At 40.2% G+C, this 15,691-nt stretch overlaps 3 protein-coding genes across 7 annotated transcripts in view; 2 read left to right on the top strand and 1 right to left on the bottom strand.

The window, feature by feature from the left end:
• LOC308394161 (uncharacterized protein) overlaps positions 1 to 15,691 on the top strand; it is a 133,252-nt gene that overhangs the window by 1,319 nt on the left and 116,242 nt on the right. The gene's annotated exons all lie outside the window — the stretch shown is intronic.
• Positions 1 to 15,691, top strand: part of LOC308394153 (uncharacterized protein) — a 67,866-nt gene that overhangs the window by 21,751 nt on the left and 30,424 nt on the right. The window lies entirely within an intron of this gene.
• Positions 10,059 to 10,973, bottom strand: LOC308394472 (histone H1-like; the record flags this gene model as incomplete). Its single annotated transcript, XM_080878830.1, has 1 exon — positions 10,059 to 10,973. A coding segment is annotated over one exon (492 nt), but the record flags the coding sequence as incomplete, so codon positions are not given.

The following is a 15,691-nucleotide window of genomic DNA, read 5'->3' as shown; positions in this document are numbered from 1 at the left end:
TCTTATTCTCATTTAAAATACCTAGCTTTTAATAAATAATTATCTGAATCGTACACTCAAAGTTTTAATCTTATGTAAAATGTATAGAAGTCCATTACTGCATATAGTAACTGTTAAGTCTAATATACCCTAGTAAGCTATAGTACTTTTTCCTTTGGGAAGACACCGTCTGTGCAGTCTGCAGTTCTGTAGAAGAAAGATGTTGAATCTATTTAATTATTCTTGAAAAATAATTTATTTCTGTGCATTTTTTTTCACACTGCATCAAATTTAAGTTGATTACGTCAATTAAACATCATGAGGTGGGGGGTGGTTCCCTATTTTTTTTTTTTTTTTTTTTTTTTTGCTGGTAGTTTGCAACCCTATTAGTTAGGTTGCTTAATATTTCTGTGTGGCATCAAATTTAATTTGGGGAGGATGGTGCAGGTTTAAGTTTATTAGATTGATATGTATTTCTGAACTATGAAATATTTTGGGTGCAGTGTATTTTTTACATACAGGTATAACAGAATAGATTTAGTGTTGTTGTTTATTTAAACGTGAGTATGAACTTATACAAAATGCAGCAAGATATTAAAAAAAACAGTTTTATTGATTAAAAAACACTATATCGGATTCATATCGGTATCGGCAGATATCCAAATTTATGATATCGGTATTGGACATAAAAAAAGTGGTATCGTGCCATCTCTAGTATAAATACTGTTAGGGAAAATATTCTAAAACACTTCTTCAGTAAAGACTCAGAGAAGAGAAACACACAGAACTTCTTGCTAGCAAGGGCAGCCTCCAGACTGAGACTCGCGCTAAGAAACTGCCCCAATCTTTATTTATACTTCAGTAGGTGTGTGTGTGTGTGTGTGTGTGTGTGTGTGTGTGTGTGTGTGTCCTGCTGATCAAAGGGTCATGAGAGCACAAAAGGTACATCCTTGGTCAGGAAAGGGGGTAGTCTCCCCCACCCTAGATAACATGGTGAGGAAGTCCAGCAGTTCATCTATATGTAAAGAAGCACTTAAACTAAAACAGACATAGCTACGTTAATCCTGCCGTAAAACAATAAAACAAGGTATGAGCTCTCATGCTCCCAGACGTGGGGGTGCATTCGTGGGATGCACCCCAAGCCTGCAGCCTGTTAGAGATCACACACAATTAATTATATGCCTCTAGGTATACATGGTTGAATATTTCCTAATACAATAAACTACATGCAGTATTCTACCATATGCAAACTTATATCACTAAAAGATTATACTGACTACTAAATACAATTTTCCATTGACATTCCCTCCTGTTGTCAGTAAAACTTTAAGTGAGATACCAGTTTGTAACATCTTGTTGTACATTTTCTATCACATCGTCATTAATCACACAAAGTCTTCATGTTCCAACAGGTCGGGGTCATTATCATCATCATCACTTGTCATGGCTATTTATGCAGCAACAGTAGAAAATATTACGCGGTTAATCATAAGTTTTAGGCATGGCAATATACACGTTACAAAGACACAAAATAAAAGTGAAAATATCCCAACTCCGATGAGTAGTCTTTTTAGCACCTGTAACCAGGAGCCAGTGTATAGCCAAGAAAACCAGTCACTTGTATCACTTACATAGTCCTGATTTTTGGGCCTGCTAGATCTGTCTCAAAGCACTCAGGGCGTCAGTCACGTTTAATGAGTGTACATCGTCCAGTATGTAAGTGCAGCATGTGTTGTTGAAGAGGACACGAAGTCCCCTTTCTCTGCCAGTATCATAGAGTAGTTCTTCCCTGTGAGTTAGTCCAGGAACATATATATTGTGGGGTATGTTGCTGTGCTAGGTAGATGGGAACAGACATAACAGTCTGTATTTGCCGATTCTGCTTTTGTTCTGTCGTGGATATAACGGTACCTGACATTGTTCATCCACGGATGAATGTGGTCTTGCGTCATATCTCTTAGGTGAGAGTTGTCGTGTGTCCATCTTTTCTGCCTTCCTCCTGGTTCAGCTGTTTCCGGCACCAGCTGGAGTCCTGTAAAAGTGAGCGTCGTAGTCAAGGTAACCAAGAGGGTCCACCTTCCCATGGTTGCACACAGGTCCGTCACGCCTCGCACTTGGTTGCCCTAGAGTTGATCAGAGGCTGGAGGTTGAAGTGCGAGCTTACCCTACGGGGGCTCAATCAGCACTCCCCCCTCACCACTGAAACAACCAAGTGTGAGATTTCTCTATTGTGCTGTCTTGAGGGTGCCGGGGTTTCTTGGGACCTCGACCTCTTTGCAGTGGCTCTGATAAATCCAGGAGGATCTCTCCGTTATTTTGCAGGCAGTTGAAAAGGTCAGAAGCACTTGAATTGGCCTCTATCAACCCCTTTGTGAAAAGGGTGCTGGGTCCAGTTATCTTACTGGCGTTATGATCCCAGCAGTCTTCAATGTGCCCGCGTATGCACAGTATAGTGACACAGCTTTAGGTGATGTTCATAGGTAACTGCTGTCATCACCACCATAGCTTCTGGTTCCTGTGCTTTCACAGAATCATGATGTCATCCTTAGACTCCCTCTGCGTTGTCGATGGAGCTTGGCACGCTCCCCTCATCCTTCAGGTGCCCGTCTGTTGTCCACAATCTCCTCTGTTAGCCTCTGGAAATCCCCTTTGGCACAGCTCTCATTCCAACGTAGTTTCATGGTCCGTGCTGTGGCTCCAAAATCTGATCTCATGATGGGCCCCAACCAGCTTGACCTTTGACCTCAACCACTGCCTGGCTGTCAGCTATGCCTGGAGTGGTTCACGCTTCTCACTGGGCCTCTGAAGATTTCTCAGGAGATTACTGCTGCACCTGTATTTCCTTGCTAAGAAGAAAAACTTCTATTTGGAGAGCATGTCAACAATCATCAAACCACATTCTTTAGTTCAGTGAACTTCACTTATAGGCCATCAAAGCCTCATCTGAACATGGATGCATCACTTGCATAGGTTTAATACCTGTAAATAAACGGTTAATCACACAAATCGCCACAAAAATTATATAAAACAAAATTTAATTCTGAAATTTTATGTTAATTTATTGTTTCATATTAATCCTGGATCCCCTCTCTTGACACATGGACACTCCCATGAGTCAACTCATCAAACTCAGATTCTTGTCTTAAAGAAAAAGATTAGCTAGATCATATCCCAGGCAACATCAGGGCATCTCCTCCCCTGGAGCAGCACCACCCTGGACCTATAATCCTGCAATGAAAATGTTAGTGTGTTTTGCATATTAAGTTTGCTTAACACCTGGCTCTCCCAGGAGCCTGCATACACACCATCATGGCCTGGAAAGCAAAATCTGGAAGTAAAATCAAACTTCATACCTGTAAACAATTGTATCATAAGAACAAGAAGCATTCAACATCAGCAAGACAAGTGTCATGTTCAGGTTTTCTCAAATCAGTAAACTACAATTATTTTCATAAGTCGCCTCAGACATGGATCATCCCATGTACTCAGGCAACATTAATGTAATCGGTGACTGCTCTTAAGCAAAGTCACTCCACTTATATATTACTATGGGCTCAAAAGTGGCCAGCTAATGAGCCCATATCAAACTATCCTAGAAACACTGTATCTCTTATTTGTTTTTCTCATGTCACTTGTCCGCTTCTGCCGAATCCTCTACACGCAGTCATAGAAAAACAAACATTAGCAATACACATTGACTGTGGTCAGACGGAGGTCAGACACAGGTCAACAGGTTCCAGAAGTGCAATAAAAACACCATAAAGCCAACCATCCATAACTATGGAAAGAAGTGACATTAGTTCTCAACACAGGAAATTTCACACGTGTTATTCACATCTTCAAAGTTACCTTCACATTTACCCAAAAACACAGTGTAACAGCATCACCACTCATAACCTATAAACACAGTTTTCCTCACACATAAACCCAGAAATCCTGTAGTAGGAAAAAACATCAACCAGTTGTCCTGGTATAAATCGCATCATCAATTCACATGAAGAACTGGCATGCTGTAAGAAAAGAAAATGCAAATATTAGCGCTTGTGCAGGCGTATGCATACTTTGTCACAGTTATCTCTGTGAGCAACACAAGCCTATGAATAACACACCTGATAAATGCACAGACACAGAAAATGGCATTTAAAAGGTTAAATCATCATGCAACCTCGAGTGTTGCTGTCATCTTTCTGCTCCTGTAAAAGGAAACACATGGGTTCATCTGCACCTTTGTCAGGTGGGGGTTAACTTCACACAATCATGTTCAGTCAGTCAGTCAGTTATTTTAAAATTCTTACTCATTCACTCAGTGGTTCCTTCTTTTGCTAATTGTGGAAATTATCATCGCATTCGTTTCCACGCTCAGCAAAACGACGTTATTTCAAAAAGAAAAATAATTTAGACTGGATTTCCTCGTTGAATCCTTTTTGGGGGACTCTCATTTCCTAATTGTCCCAAATAAGTAGCTTTCTCCAGAGCCCATTTTAATGTGGAGAAAACTCACTTGTAACAATTTTCTTGGCGACGTGTAACGCTTTTAATTCCCGACTTGCAGATCTGCTCAAAGAAAAGAAATTCACAAGCAAAAATCAGTGCTTGTTCAAAAATGAAAAATAACAGAGGTTATCAAACCAAACTTCCAGTGCACTGTGAAAGTATCAAAATAAAAAAAAGGCCTTGTTATAGTCATGACACAAGCTCCTCATCAACTTCACAACAGGAGAAGAATCATCAGCTAGATTCACTCCAAACCAACCATCAGCTGCACAACACACAACATAACCCTAATGTCTTCTTTAACTTATGAGTTTAATCACCAGGTCTGTGCTCTTCACTCATTTAAGCCACAGATCTATTTTATTCAATTTTCCTTTTTCCCTTCATCATAAAACATGTGACATGCTGTCATGCACTTCACAAAAGAAGTTTGTTCTGACGTATTCAGAGTTGTGTATCTAAATACAGGATTCACTCACACATCAAAACAGGAAACTCAGTGTTTTAGAGTCTCCACTCAACACACAACAAACATCTCATTCACTCGTGCTAGAATTCAGTCACCTTTCATTAATCTAAAACCGATCAACTAATTTGAATCAGCTATTAACCCACTAAGTTGACAGGACGACAGAAAAGCATGTTCAAAATGTTATCTCTAAAAGAGAATTTCCCTCATACAGTAAATTTAGTAGTAAACTTGTGCTGCATCAATCAAGCAGGAAGCTTCTCCCAATTTACTATATTAACAACTAAATTTATTGTCTGATCACTGGTTGGTCAAACCAGGATCTTTTTTCCCACAAAAAGTTAAACTGTTGTCCTGCAACCTAGAGAGTCAATTTTTTGCATTGGATATGTTAGCAGAGCTGCTCTGTGCAGCGTTATGGCATAATAATTTTAAGGGAGAATAAAAAGTCGACACACATATCTCATTCCTGACGGAGGACTCTACCACTACACTTCTCCAGTCCATTCACAGAGTCGTTGCATGGTAAGACATGGATAGGAAGTGGGCGGAGCCTTTTACCGTCATTTTATTACGACGCAAAGTACAAACACCTGTGGACACACAATCCAACACCCCCACTTGTACACAGGTTGGGGAAAAACAATCCTCCGAAAAAAACATCTTACATTCCAAACACAAATACAGAGAATTTGTCTAACTTAAACTTTGAAACTGGTTTCGTCATCATATCTGCTACCATTGACTCAGTTGGACAGTAATCAATGAGCACTTTCCTTTCATGTACAGCTGACCTTATAAAATGATATTTCACATCAATGTGTTTACATCTTTGTTTGTTCACTGGATTTTTTGACAAAGCGATTGTTCCCTGATTGTCCTCCAATATCATAGGTATTTCATACTCAAACTCATCAAGATCTTGAATCAAATAAGTCAAATACATACATTCCTGAATTGTTGCTGCTAATGCCATGTATTCGGCTTTACAAGTTGATAGTGCTGTAGTTGTCTGCTTTTTGGTTTTCCATGATACCAAAGGACCATTTTCATTTAGGCTTACACAATAACCTGTCATACTGCGTCTATCAGAAACATCGGATGCCCAATCTGCATCACTGTATGCTTGTAGACCTAGTTTTCCACTTGAACATTTCCTAAAACACAGTTCTTTTCCTCGACTACCTTTTAGATACCTCAGAACATGTTTCACTGCTGTCCAATCATCAACAGTTGGCGCATTGAAATGTTGTAACAGTTTGCTGACAACATAGCTTAAATCAGGTCTCGTACAATAGCTCAGATAAATAAGACATCCTACCGCTTCACGATATCTTCTCACATCTGGTAATGTCTCGAATTTATCAGAATGAGTCCATTTCTGTTCACAGGGTGTTAACCTTGGCTTACAGTTTTGCATGTTAAATCTCTTTAAAATGTTCTCAATATATATTTTCTGTGACATTTTGACACATTCTTTTTCTTGAAGAAAATCTATTCCTAGAAAATGGTTAAGTTTCCCCAGATCTTTCATTTGGAATTTAGAAGAGAGCATTTCTTTCACGCCTGAAAGCACATTTTCATTGTTAGCTGCAATGAGTAAATCATCCACCCACACTATGATGATTACTTTTTCACTTTCAGTTTCTTTTAAATACACACAATGATCAGCAATATTTTGTCTAAATCCACAACTGCTTAAATAATCATGTAAGGTTTGGTTCCAGTTACGACCCGATTGCTTCAGCCCATAAAGTGATTTCTTTAATCTGTACACCAGTTTATTAGTCTCACTTGATTCTGTCTCAAAACCTTCTGGTTGTTGTATATATATTTCTTCATTTATTGGTGCGTGTAGATAGGCGGTTTTTACATCCATTTGGTGAACCAACATATCATCCTGAACCACTTTCTGCATCAAAACTCTCACACTCGATAAGTTAGCAGTCGGTGAAAAAGTCTCCTCATAATCAACTCCTTTTGTTTGACTAAAACCTTTAGCCACAAATCGAGCTTTATATCTGTCTGATCCGTCTGAGTTCTTTTTAACGGCATAAACCCATTTGCCCCCCACTGCTTTCTTACCCTCTGGTAAAGTGGTTAAAGTAAATGTGTCATTCTCCTTAAGGGATTGAATTTCTTCATTCATCGCTCTTTCCCATTCTTTTGACTCACTTGACACAATAGCTTCGCTAAATGATGTGGGTATTTCACACAACAATCTGTAGCAATAATCAACACTGGTTTGCATCTGTTCATTTTCACACTCTTTCACATCCGTGATATAATCACTCAAATAATCAGGTCTCTTTCTGATTCTGGATGGATAACGTGTAGCTCCAGCATCTACTTTATCATCAGTTTTAACCTCGGACTCAGTTTGACTGCTTTCACTACCATCTGGAATATCCTCATCCTTCGTCTGTTTGGGTTCACCATCTTTTCTGGATTCATAAACCTCATCTTCATACATCTGATCACTCTGTGTTTGTTGATCCATTGTCGCGGGATTTAGTATTTTTATCAATCTGTGCTTTTCAACTTTCCCGGTTTTTGGGAAATAGATCAAATATGCTGGACTATTTTTGTCATATCCCAAGAAAACACCTTTGTCGCATCTTGGATCCAGCTTTCCCCTATTTTGTTTATAAGCATAGCACAATGATCCGAATTTTTTCATTCTAGAAAGATCAGGTCTTTTTCCAGTTAACATCTTATACGCTGTCTGACCTGTGCGTTTGTTAAAACATCGGTTCCGAATCACTCCCGCGGTTTGTACTGCATATGGCCATAAAGACTTTGGCAATTCGCTCTCAACTAACATGCATCTCGCCATGTCAAAAAGTGTACGCCAGTTCCTCTCTGCTGTTCCGTTTTGATGAGGCGAATATGGCGCCGAAGTTTCCTGCCTAATGCCGTGTCTACTTAATAAATCTCTGAACTGTCTGCTTGTAAATTCAGTTCCATTATCAGAACGAATGCACTTGATTTTCCCATATGACGCCACCTCTGCAATAAATCTTTCAGTTGCTTGAGTCGTATCACTTTTGTGTTTCAGATTATATACAAATGTTGCACCTGAATAATCATCAACAAACGACAAAACATACTTAAACCCTTCTTTAGAGTTTGGCGTAATCGGACCAGCTAAATCCGTATGTACCAACTCTAATGCTGCCCTGGCCTTTTCATCTGGTTCTCGGTTCCTAGTTTGAGTAAACTTCCCTTGTATACAGGCTTCACATTGCATATTTTTGTTGATTTTACCCTTAATTTCCATTCCATCAACGACATTTTGCAGATTTTGAACATCCTCATAATTACAGTGTCCTAGAATTTCATGCCACGTTTGCATATCAAAACATCCATTACATTTCTCTTCAAACTCTTGCACAGTGTTTATAAAGAACAGTCTCTCGTGTTCATATATAGGGAATTTTGTTCCATCAACATGTTTAAGAAAACTGTCCCCGTGTTTGAAAACCACAGTGGCTCCGTTACTAGTAGCTGCTTTTACTGACAAAATGTCCTGTGGAAACGATGGAATGTAGAGTGCTTGTTTCAATGTTACCTTGTGACTGCGTCCTTTACTGTCAATCATACTTATCTCAGCATCTCCTCGCCGCTTTGCAGCTCCTCTGCTCCGCCTTCCGTCAGCCAACTCTACACAATGAGCCTCAGGTCGAAATGTGTCATCAAAAGTCTTAAAACTCTCGATCTTCGTAAAGATATGTGACGTCGCTCCTGTATCCACCAGTAGCTGGTTATTCAGCATCTCTTGGCCGCCGTCCGGGACCCTCTGGGGTTCGGAGCCCGTCTTGAACGCGTAGTCCTTCTCCACAACCCCTCTCGCTTCATCCCGTCTTAGCTTCCTTCTACAGGTCGCATCTTTGTGTGTACTACTCCGGCAAAAACTGCACCATACTCTGGATCGGCACGTTCTTGCAGTGTGTCCCTTTAGTCCACATTTAAAACACACAATCTCATTATTCTTTGATCTTCGGTCATCTGCTCGCCATGAAGTAGAATCCTGGTCTAATTGCACTTTTGTCCTCATTACGTTGTCATCAGTTACAGCCGCACGCATTCTCTCGGTTTCTTCATAACTTCTGAGTTTTACTTTAAACTCTGAAAATGTGATTTTTGCTTCGCTCTGTGTAACGTGCACAATCAGGGGTTTAAACGTCTCTGGTAGACCTTTCATTATCATTGCGATCAGAAGTCCATCAGTTAATGACTCACCCGCATTTTTTAACGCTGTGATAATTGCTTCTGCTCAGATAATATAGTCCGTCACACTTTCATTCTTTTCATTTGTGAGAGAAGTAAGTTCGGTGTACAGACTTATGATCCTTGGCTTGCCCACTCCTGCATAATGACCTCTCAAAATTTTTAGGGCTTTCCGTCCGTCATCAACTGCATCTCTCATAACTAACGATAAACTTTTGTCATCCAGAAATTGTATCAACTCTGCATATGCTTCTGCATTTTTGTCATCATCTTCACCATCGGCTTCTTCATCACCCTCAGCCTTTAAGATGACATCTTTCAAACCTTGTAGTCTGAGATGACCAAGGAACTTCGTTTCCCATATCTCATATTTCCTTTCATCTCCATCAAACTGCAAACGGGAATATCGACTGCCCGACTCTGCCGTGCGTCTGCTCATGATGCACAAAAACGCTTACTCACTCAATCGTGCCAAACTTTTAACACCTGCCGGTAACTTGCGGTTTCAGGAAACGCTGCCCTTCCTTTGGCAGTTACAGGATCTCTTTACTGCTGCTCTGGGCCCATAACCTGTTAGCAGAGCTGCTCTGTGCAGCGTTATGGCATAATAATTTTAAAGGAGAATAAAAAGTCGACACACATATCTCATTCCTGACGGAGGACTCTACCACTACACTTCTCCAGTCCATTCACAGAGTCGTTGCATGGTAAGACATGGATAGGAAGTGGGCGGAGCTTTTTACCGTCATTTTATTACGACGCAAAGTACAAACACCTGTGGACACACAATCCAACAGGATAAATTCAGCATTTGATAACAAGTGTCTGCTAAATTGACACTATTTTAACACTGATAAAAGATAACAAGCTAATTTTCATTGCATTTGTGTTATTAGGCAGGTTTAATCAATGTCTGAGGAGCTGCATATCCAACAGAGCATGTTCTTAAAGCTGCCTTTCCTACACACTTCTCTACTATTGTTTGATCATTTCTTAACTGATGTGCTTTGAGTCCACTGGTATTGGCATCACACTAAGTGACTTGGACAAGATGATAAACAGACTGACATGCTTAAGATGTTGTCTAATCTTCATGAGCTCTCTTGTGTTTGGAAGTGTTAGTAGAGTTAATGCATGTTCTGCTTGTGTGTGTGATTTTGTATATGATGTATATGTTTTTTATATTTGCATATATCCAGACTCCTTCTCAATTTTCCAACTTAAGCAGTCAGTTTTCTTTTCCCCAGGTTTTTTAACCCCAAATTTTAATTTCCCACTTTAAATAACAAAATTTGTGTTCTCACCACTCTCACACTATTGTCCTCTCCCACTTCAATAGTCCAATAGCAGGCAGTTTCTCCTTCAGCTTTGTCCTGTCCCTCCTCTGATGCGGTTGACTTTGTACTAGTGGCTGAAGTGCTGCTGCTGCCTTCTTGGGCGACTTCTTAGCAGCTGCTGCCGGTTTCTTGGCTTTGGCCGCGGCGGGCTTCTTGGCTTTGCTCTCAGTAACCTTGTTCATCTTAAAGGATCCGGAGGCCCCGGTGCCCTTGGTCTGCACCAGAGTGGCCTTCGCCACCAGGCTCTTGATGGCGGTCTTGACACGGGCCTTGTTCTTTTTCACATCGTAGCCTCCGGCAGCCAGAGCCTTCTTGAGAGCGGCCGCGAACACGCCGTTGCACTCCTTGGAAGCGGCCACGGCTTTCACAATCAGCTCGCCCACGCTGGGGCCGACCTTCTTGGGCTTGGAAGTCGTCGTCTTCTTCTTCTTGGCCTGAACCTCTACACAGGGCGCAGGGCGTGTTTATGATGGAGCCTTTCCCACCACAGCGCCGGCACATTGAGCGCATCATGAAGGGTCCATTTCTTTCATGTAGCTATGGTCGCTAGCCAGCATGCTAGCTGCATGTGGCTTGCCCGAGTCACTCAGTCCTTTCTGAGCATTTCGACATGCTGCCGCCGCAGAACCTGGCCTCAGATCCAGCAGGTTTAGCGCGCTGATCTCCAAAAAAAAGTCCCGAAAGCCAGAAAGACGTCAAATAAGTGTCTCGTGCTAAGCGCTCGAACAAAAACTCCTCTTCACGCCGCCATCTTGCTCGCCCCTCCGTGGAATTCATCCAATCAGACAGGAAGATGGGTTTGCTTTCTTCTCTGATGCTGTTTGTCCACACTGCTGCTGCTTGCTGGAACTCTTTGCTCAGGACTTTGCTGCTGTCTCTTTATCTGCCATGTTATTGCTCTTTGGAGCTGCATTCCTTGTCTTCAGGGAGGAGTGAGAGCTGCTTGTGAGTTTGAGAGACACATGGTGCTGTAAATAAGTCAGCCAGAAACTTGGCCTGAATGGTTCCAATGATGTTAAACTATAACTTTCTTCCGACCGCTGCATGTGGAAAATTGATTCAGGTCTGCTTTTCACCTGAAAGTGACAAACTAAGACATTTCATTATTATCATCGCTGCTTAATCAACACACATCTCTCTCTCTCTCTCTCTCTCTCTGTGTTTTTGTGAACAGTCCTTTCTTAAAAACAGAAAATAAGATTGTAGTTGTTCTTGGCTGATCAACACAAAACCTTTTTCCTATAATTATTTTTCATCTACAATGTAAATTTTGTATCTTTTTCACTCTTTTTTTTATATATATATATATATATATATTTTAAAATAGCTGGTGACCTGCAGAATCACCGCTCTCACAATCAAAGGCAATCACTTTTACACAGCGCACAAAAACACTGTGACGTCAGACACATTCACACTCACTTTTTCATCTGCGTAAATAAATCACATGGCTGATGATATGTGCCATGGTGATCCGTAAATATGATCACCAGTTTATTTAACTATTTTTCAACCCAACAAAACAAATAAACAAAAACATAATGCTGATGTTATGAACACTCTACACACAAGTCAAGATGCAGGAAAACTGCTCACGGAAACGCTGCACACTCCAGTTATCACAGTTATCACAGTTCTGTTTGTGTGAATTATCTGCTTTCATTATTAATACCAGTTTATAGGTTGTTATCCTTTTATTATTAGTTTGAATGCATTAAAATTAAGTTGTAATTTAGCTTTTTGTTTATTTTACTTTATTCCTCTTGCATTTATATCTATTCAGTCGGGTCTGTTTCCAACCCTTTTTTAAACTACTTCAAACTACTGTGATCTCTAATTTTCGCTGGGTGAGGGATTATTATGTTCTTTCTAGTCTGAACTGCTCTCTTCACCTGAGCTGCTATCCTATTCTGAGTTACTGTCTACTTTGTTTCTTCTACCTCTTGCTCTTCCACGATGCATTCCTCTCTCTTTCTTTTGGATTAATTGTGCTCCGGCTTGCTGTTTTTCTAGACATTTCTCATCAGGTGTTAATTTTACTTGTTTATCCCCCATTTTCAAAGATTTTGCTGGGCCGTCGCTGGCACGCTTGACTTCAGAGTGGTTTACTGATACGGCCTTCGACTTCACCCTAACGGTGAAGCGGTATCAGTTTTATGAGATGAAACTCAACCGTTCTCCTTTGTCACCAGCACGTGAGCCTCAGCAAAGAAAACAAAAATGGAAGTAGTTCAGCAGCGTATTGTGCTGTAAAATCAACTTACTTCCAGACACATACACACACATAAACATTTGCGCGCTAATTTGTCACGAGATAATTTCAGCTACCTCTAAAACTGGTCAAAACACAGGTCTTTTGGCGAACTTAAACCCCCTTTTTTTTTTTAATCACATTTCTTTAAACTTTTGCGGCCGTCTTATATACCAAAATAGTGTTTCTCACCCCTGACGTCCCACTGGTGATTCAGATCATTGGACTGAATCCCACCGCCGCGGACCAGATTATAACACCGGCCCAGACCCGAATTTAACGTCCTGGGGCTCTCTCCTCGTCCAAGAGGGCTGTGCACAGGCTTCGGTGCTGGCTCCCCACGGCGTCAGGAATCAGTGCTGGATCTTGGAACAGAGTCACAGATAACAATTCTGATATTTTCTCCTCCGGCTACGAAGGACCAAATAATGTTAGGGAAAATATTCTAAAACACTTCTTCAGTAAAGACTCAGAGAAGAGAAACACACAGAACTTCTTGCTAGCAAGGGCAGCCTCCAGACTGAGACTCGCGCTAAGAAACTGCCCCAATCTTTATTTATACTTCAGTAGGTGTGTGTGTGTGTGTGTGTGTGTGTGTGTGTGTGTGTGTGTGTGTGTGTGTGTCCTGCTGATCAAAGGGTCATGAGAGCACAAAAGGTACATCCTTGGTCCTCACCCTAGATAACATGGTGAGGAAGTCCAGCAGTTCATCTATATGTAAAGAAGCACTTAAACTAAAACAGACATAGCTACGTTAATCCTGCCGTAAAACAATAAAACAAGGTATGAGCTCTCATGCTCCCAGACGTGGGGGTGCATTCCTGGGATGCACCCCAAGCCTGCAGCCTGTTAGAGATCACACACAATTAATTATATGCCTCTAGGTATACATGGTTGAATATTTCCTAATACAAATAACTACATGCAGTATTCTACCATATGCAAACTTATATCACTAAAAGATTATACTGACTACTAAATACAATTTTCCATTGACAAATACACAAACAATACAATATAAGTAGCTCTGTTTTGGAAGTTCAGTTAACGCTAGAAATGTGTTTTGGAGTTTGTACATGCTTTGTCTCTAGGGGCCACCGTAAATATTTATATATAAACATATATAAATAAAACCACTTTTTTTTTACATTAGTAATTCCTTTTGTGCATAATTTTATATTATTGTTAATAATAAATTAATTAAAGCAACAAAACAACCCGAAGAGTCGGTTCGGAGCCGAAAGAGCAGGTTCTCTAAAAAGAGCCGGAAATCCTATCACTACTTGGTAGTAAACAATAGTGATGGGGGAAGTGAGGTTTCGTGAAACACTGAAACATTTGTGCTGGAATCGTGTTGAGGCCTCAAAACAATCCTAATGTCACGGTCCTGGGTTGGTGACCCAGTGTTTTGTGTTTTGAATTATTAATAGTCTTTGCTTTCATTATTATTTAGAATTTATAGTCTCTTAGTTTCTGTGCTCTTCCATTGATCCATGTTTCCTCTGTCAGTCATGTGTTTGTTGTCTTTGTTAATGTTTTCAGTTTACTTCCCCTTGGTCTCATGTTTGATTACTCCCAGCTGTGCTCTCCTCCTGTGTCTCATTCCCTCGTTATCCCTCAGTGTATTTAAGCCCTGTGTCTTCCTCTGTTTGTTTGCTGGTTTGTATGTGTATCACCCGTGACATTTCCCATGTTCATTATGTTCTGTGTTCCCTGTCTCAGGTTTTTATGTTTCAGTTCCAGGTTTCTAGGTTCAGGTTTTTGTTCTTTTGTATTATATTTGTAGGTGCTCCCACTTTAAGTTTTATTTAGTTTAGGTTTTATTCGTGCTCTGCTTTTGTTTGTTTCCTGTCCCCGCTGCAAATAAAAGCGTGTTCACAGTTAAGTTTGTTATCAATGTCTGCACTTGGGTCCTGTTTCTCTCCACTCCATACGTCTGCCAAGGCAGCCGTGACACTGAAACCATCTCCACAGTGATACATGCTGGCCAATTTGGAACAGGGCCTTCAGTACAACTTGAAGAGGCTGTTCTGTGAAACAATGATGCAGACAGGCAAAAGCTCCAAACAAAACTACTTATTACATCAGACTGTCAGTAATTATGAGAGAAATTCTAAAACATGGCCAGAAAAATATTGGGACTGCTAAAGACAACAAGCTGTGACTGTAGTGATCAGTGTGCTTCAGCAACATCCTCCCTCTGTGAACATTCATGATAGTCACAATAAATCCATTGATAAAGTCAAACATACCGAGAACAGACTGCTGTGTTCACTGTAATAACCACACAGGTTTACAGATGCTTTTTTTTTTTTTTTAGCTCAGTCGGTTTGTTTCTTCCTCACAGCCCTCAAACTTGGTTTGGTTGATTTTTAAGTTTTCTAGATGTCTGTGTCATCAACTTTGTTCTACACACTGGCAAGAAAAGCTAGAAGCTGGCACAGTGTTAGGTTTTAATATATATGTATGTATTTTTAATAAATTAAATATATATATATATATATATATATATATATATATATATATATATATATATATATATAGTTAAATGAAAAAAAAGACTTAATTCCTTCTTTACTAAAAGGCAACGTTTATCCCATTCTGATCAATCGTAACAGTCAATTTGATCAGAACATATTAAAATCTTCCTCTAGTGAAGGACCTTTGAACCTTCCCACTGCTGTGGATGCTGTGTGTCCTGTAACACTGTGTGATGTTTGTTTACTGTGAGTCTGGAGTTTGGGTCATAGTGAAGCTGCTTGTGTTGTCTATGAGATATTCTCAGCTGAAGGGTCAGTGGGAATAAAAGACACGAAACAAAAAACTCGTTTGCCATGAAAACTGTTCAGAAGTAGATCAGCTGTATTCATGTGTTTTTCTAACATTTCTTTTAACAGTAAAATATTCTTTATGACTGCGCACTATGCGAGT

Source organism: Rhamphochromis sp. 'chilingali' (assembly GCF_963969265.1).
Source record: "Rhamphochromis sp. 'chilingali' genome assembly, chromosome: 3".
In the NCBI taxonomy this organism is placed as follows: Eukaryota; Metazoa; Chordata; class Actinopteri; order Cichliformes; family Cichlidae; genus Rhamphochromis; species Rhamphochromis sp. 'chilingali'.
The sequence above is the reverse complement of the archived record's forward strand: the minus strand, read 5'-3'. Positions and strand labels throughout refer to the sequence as shown.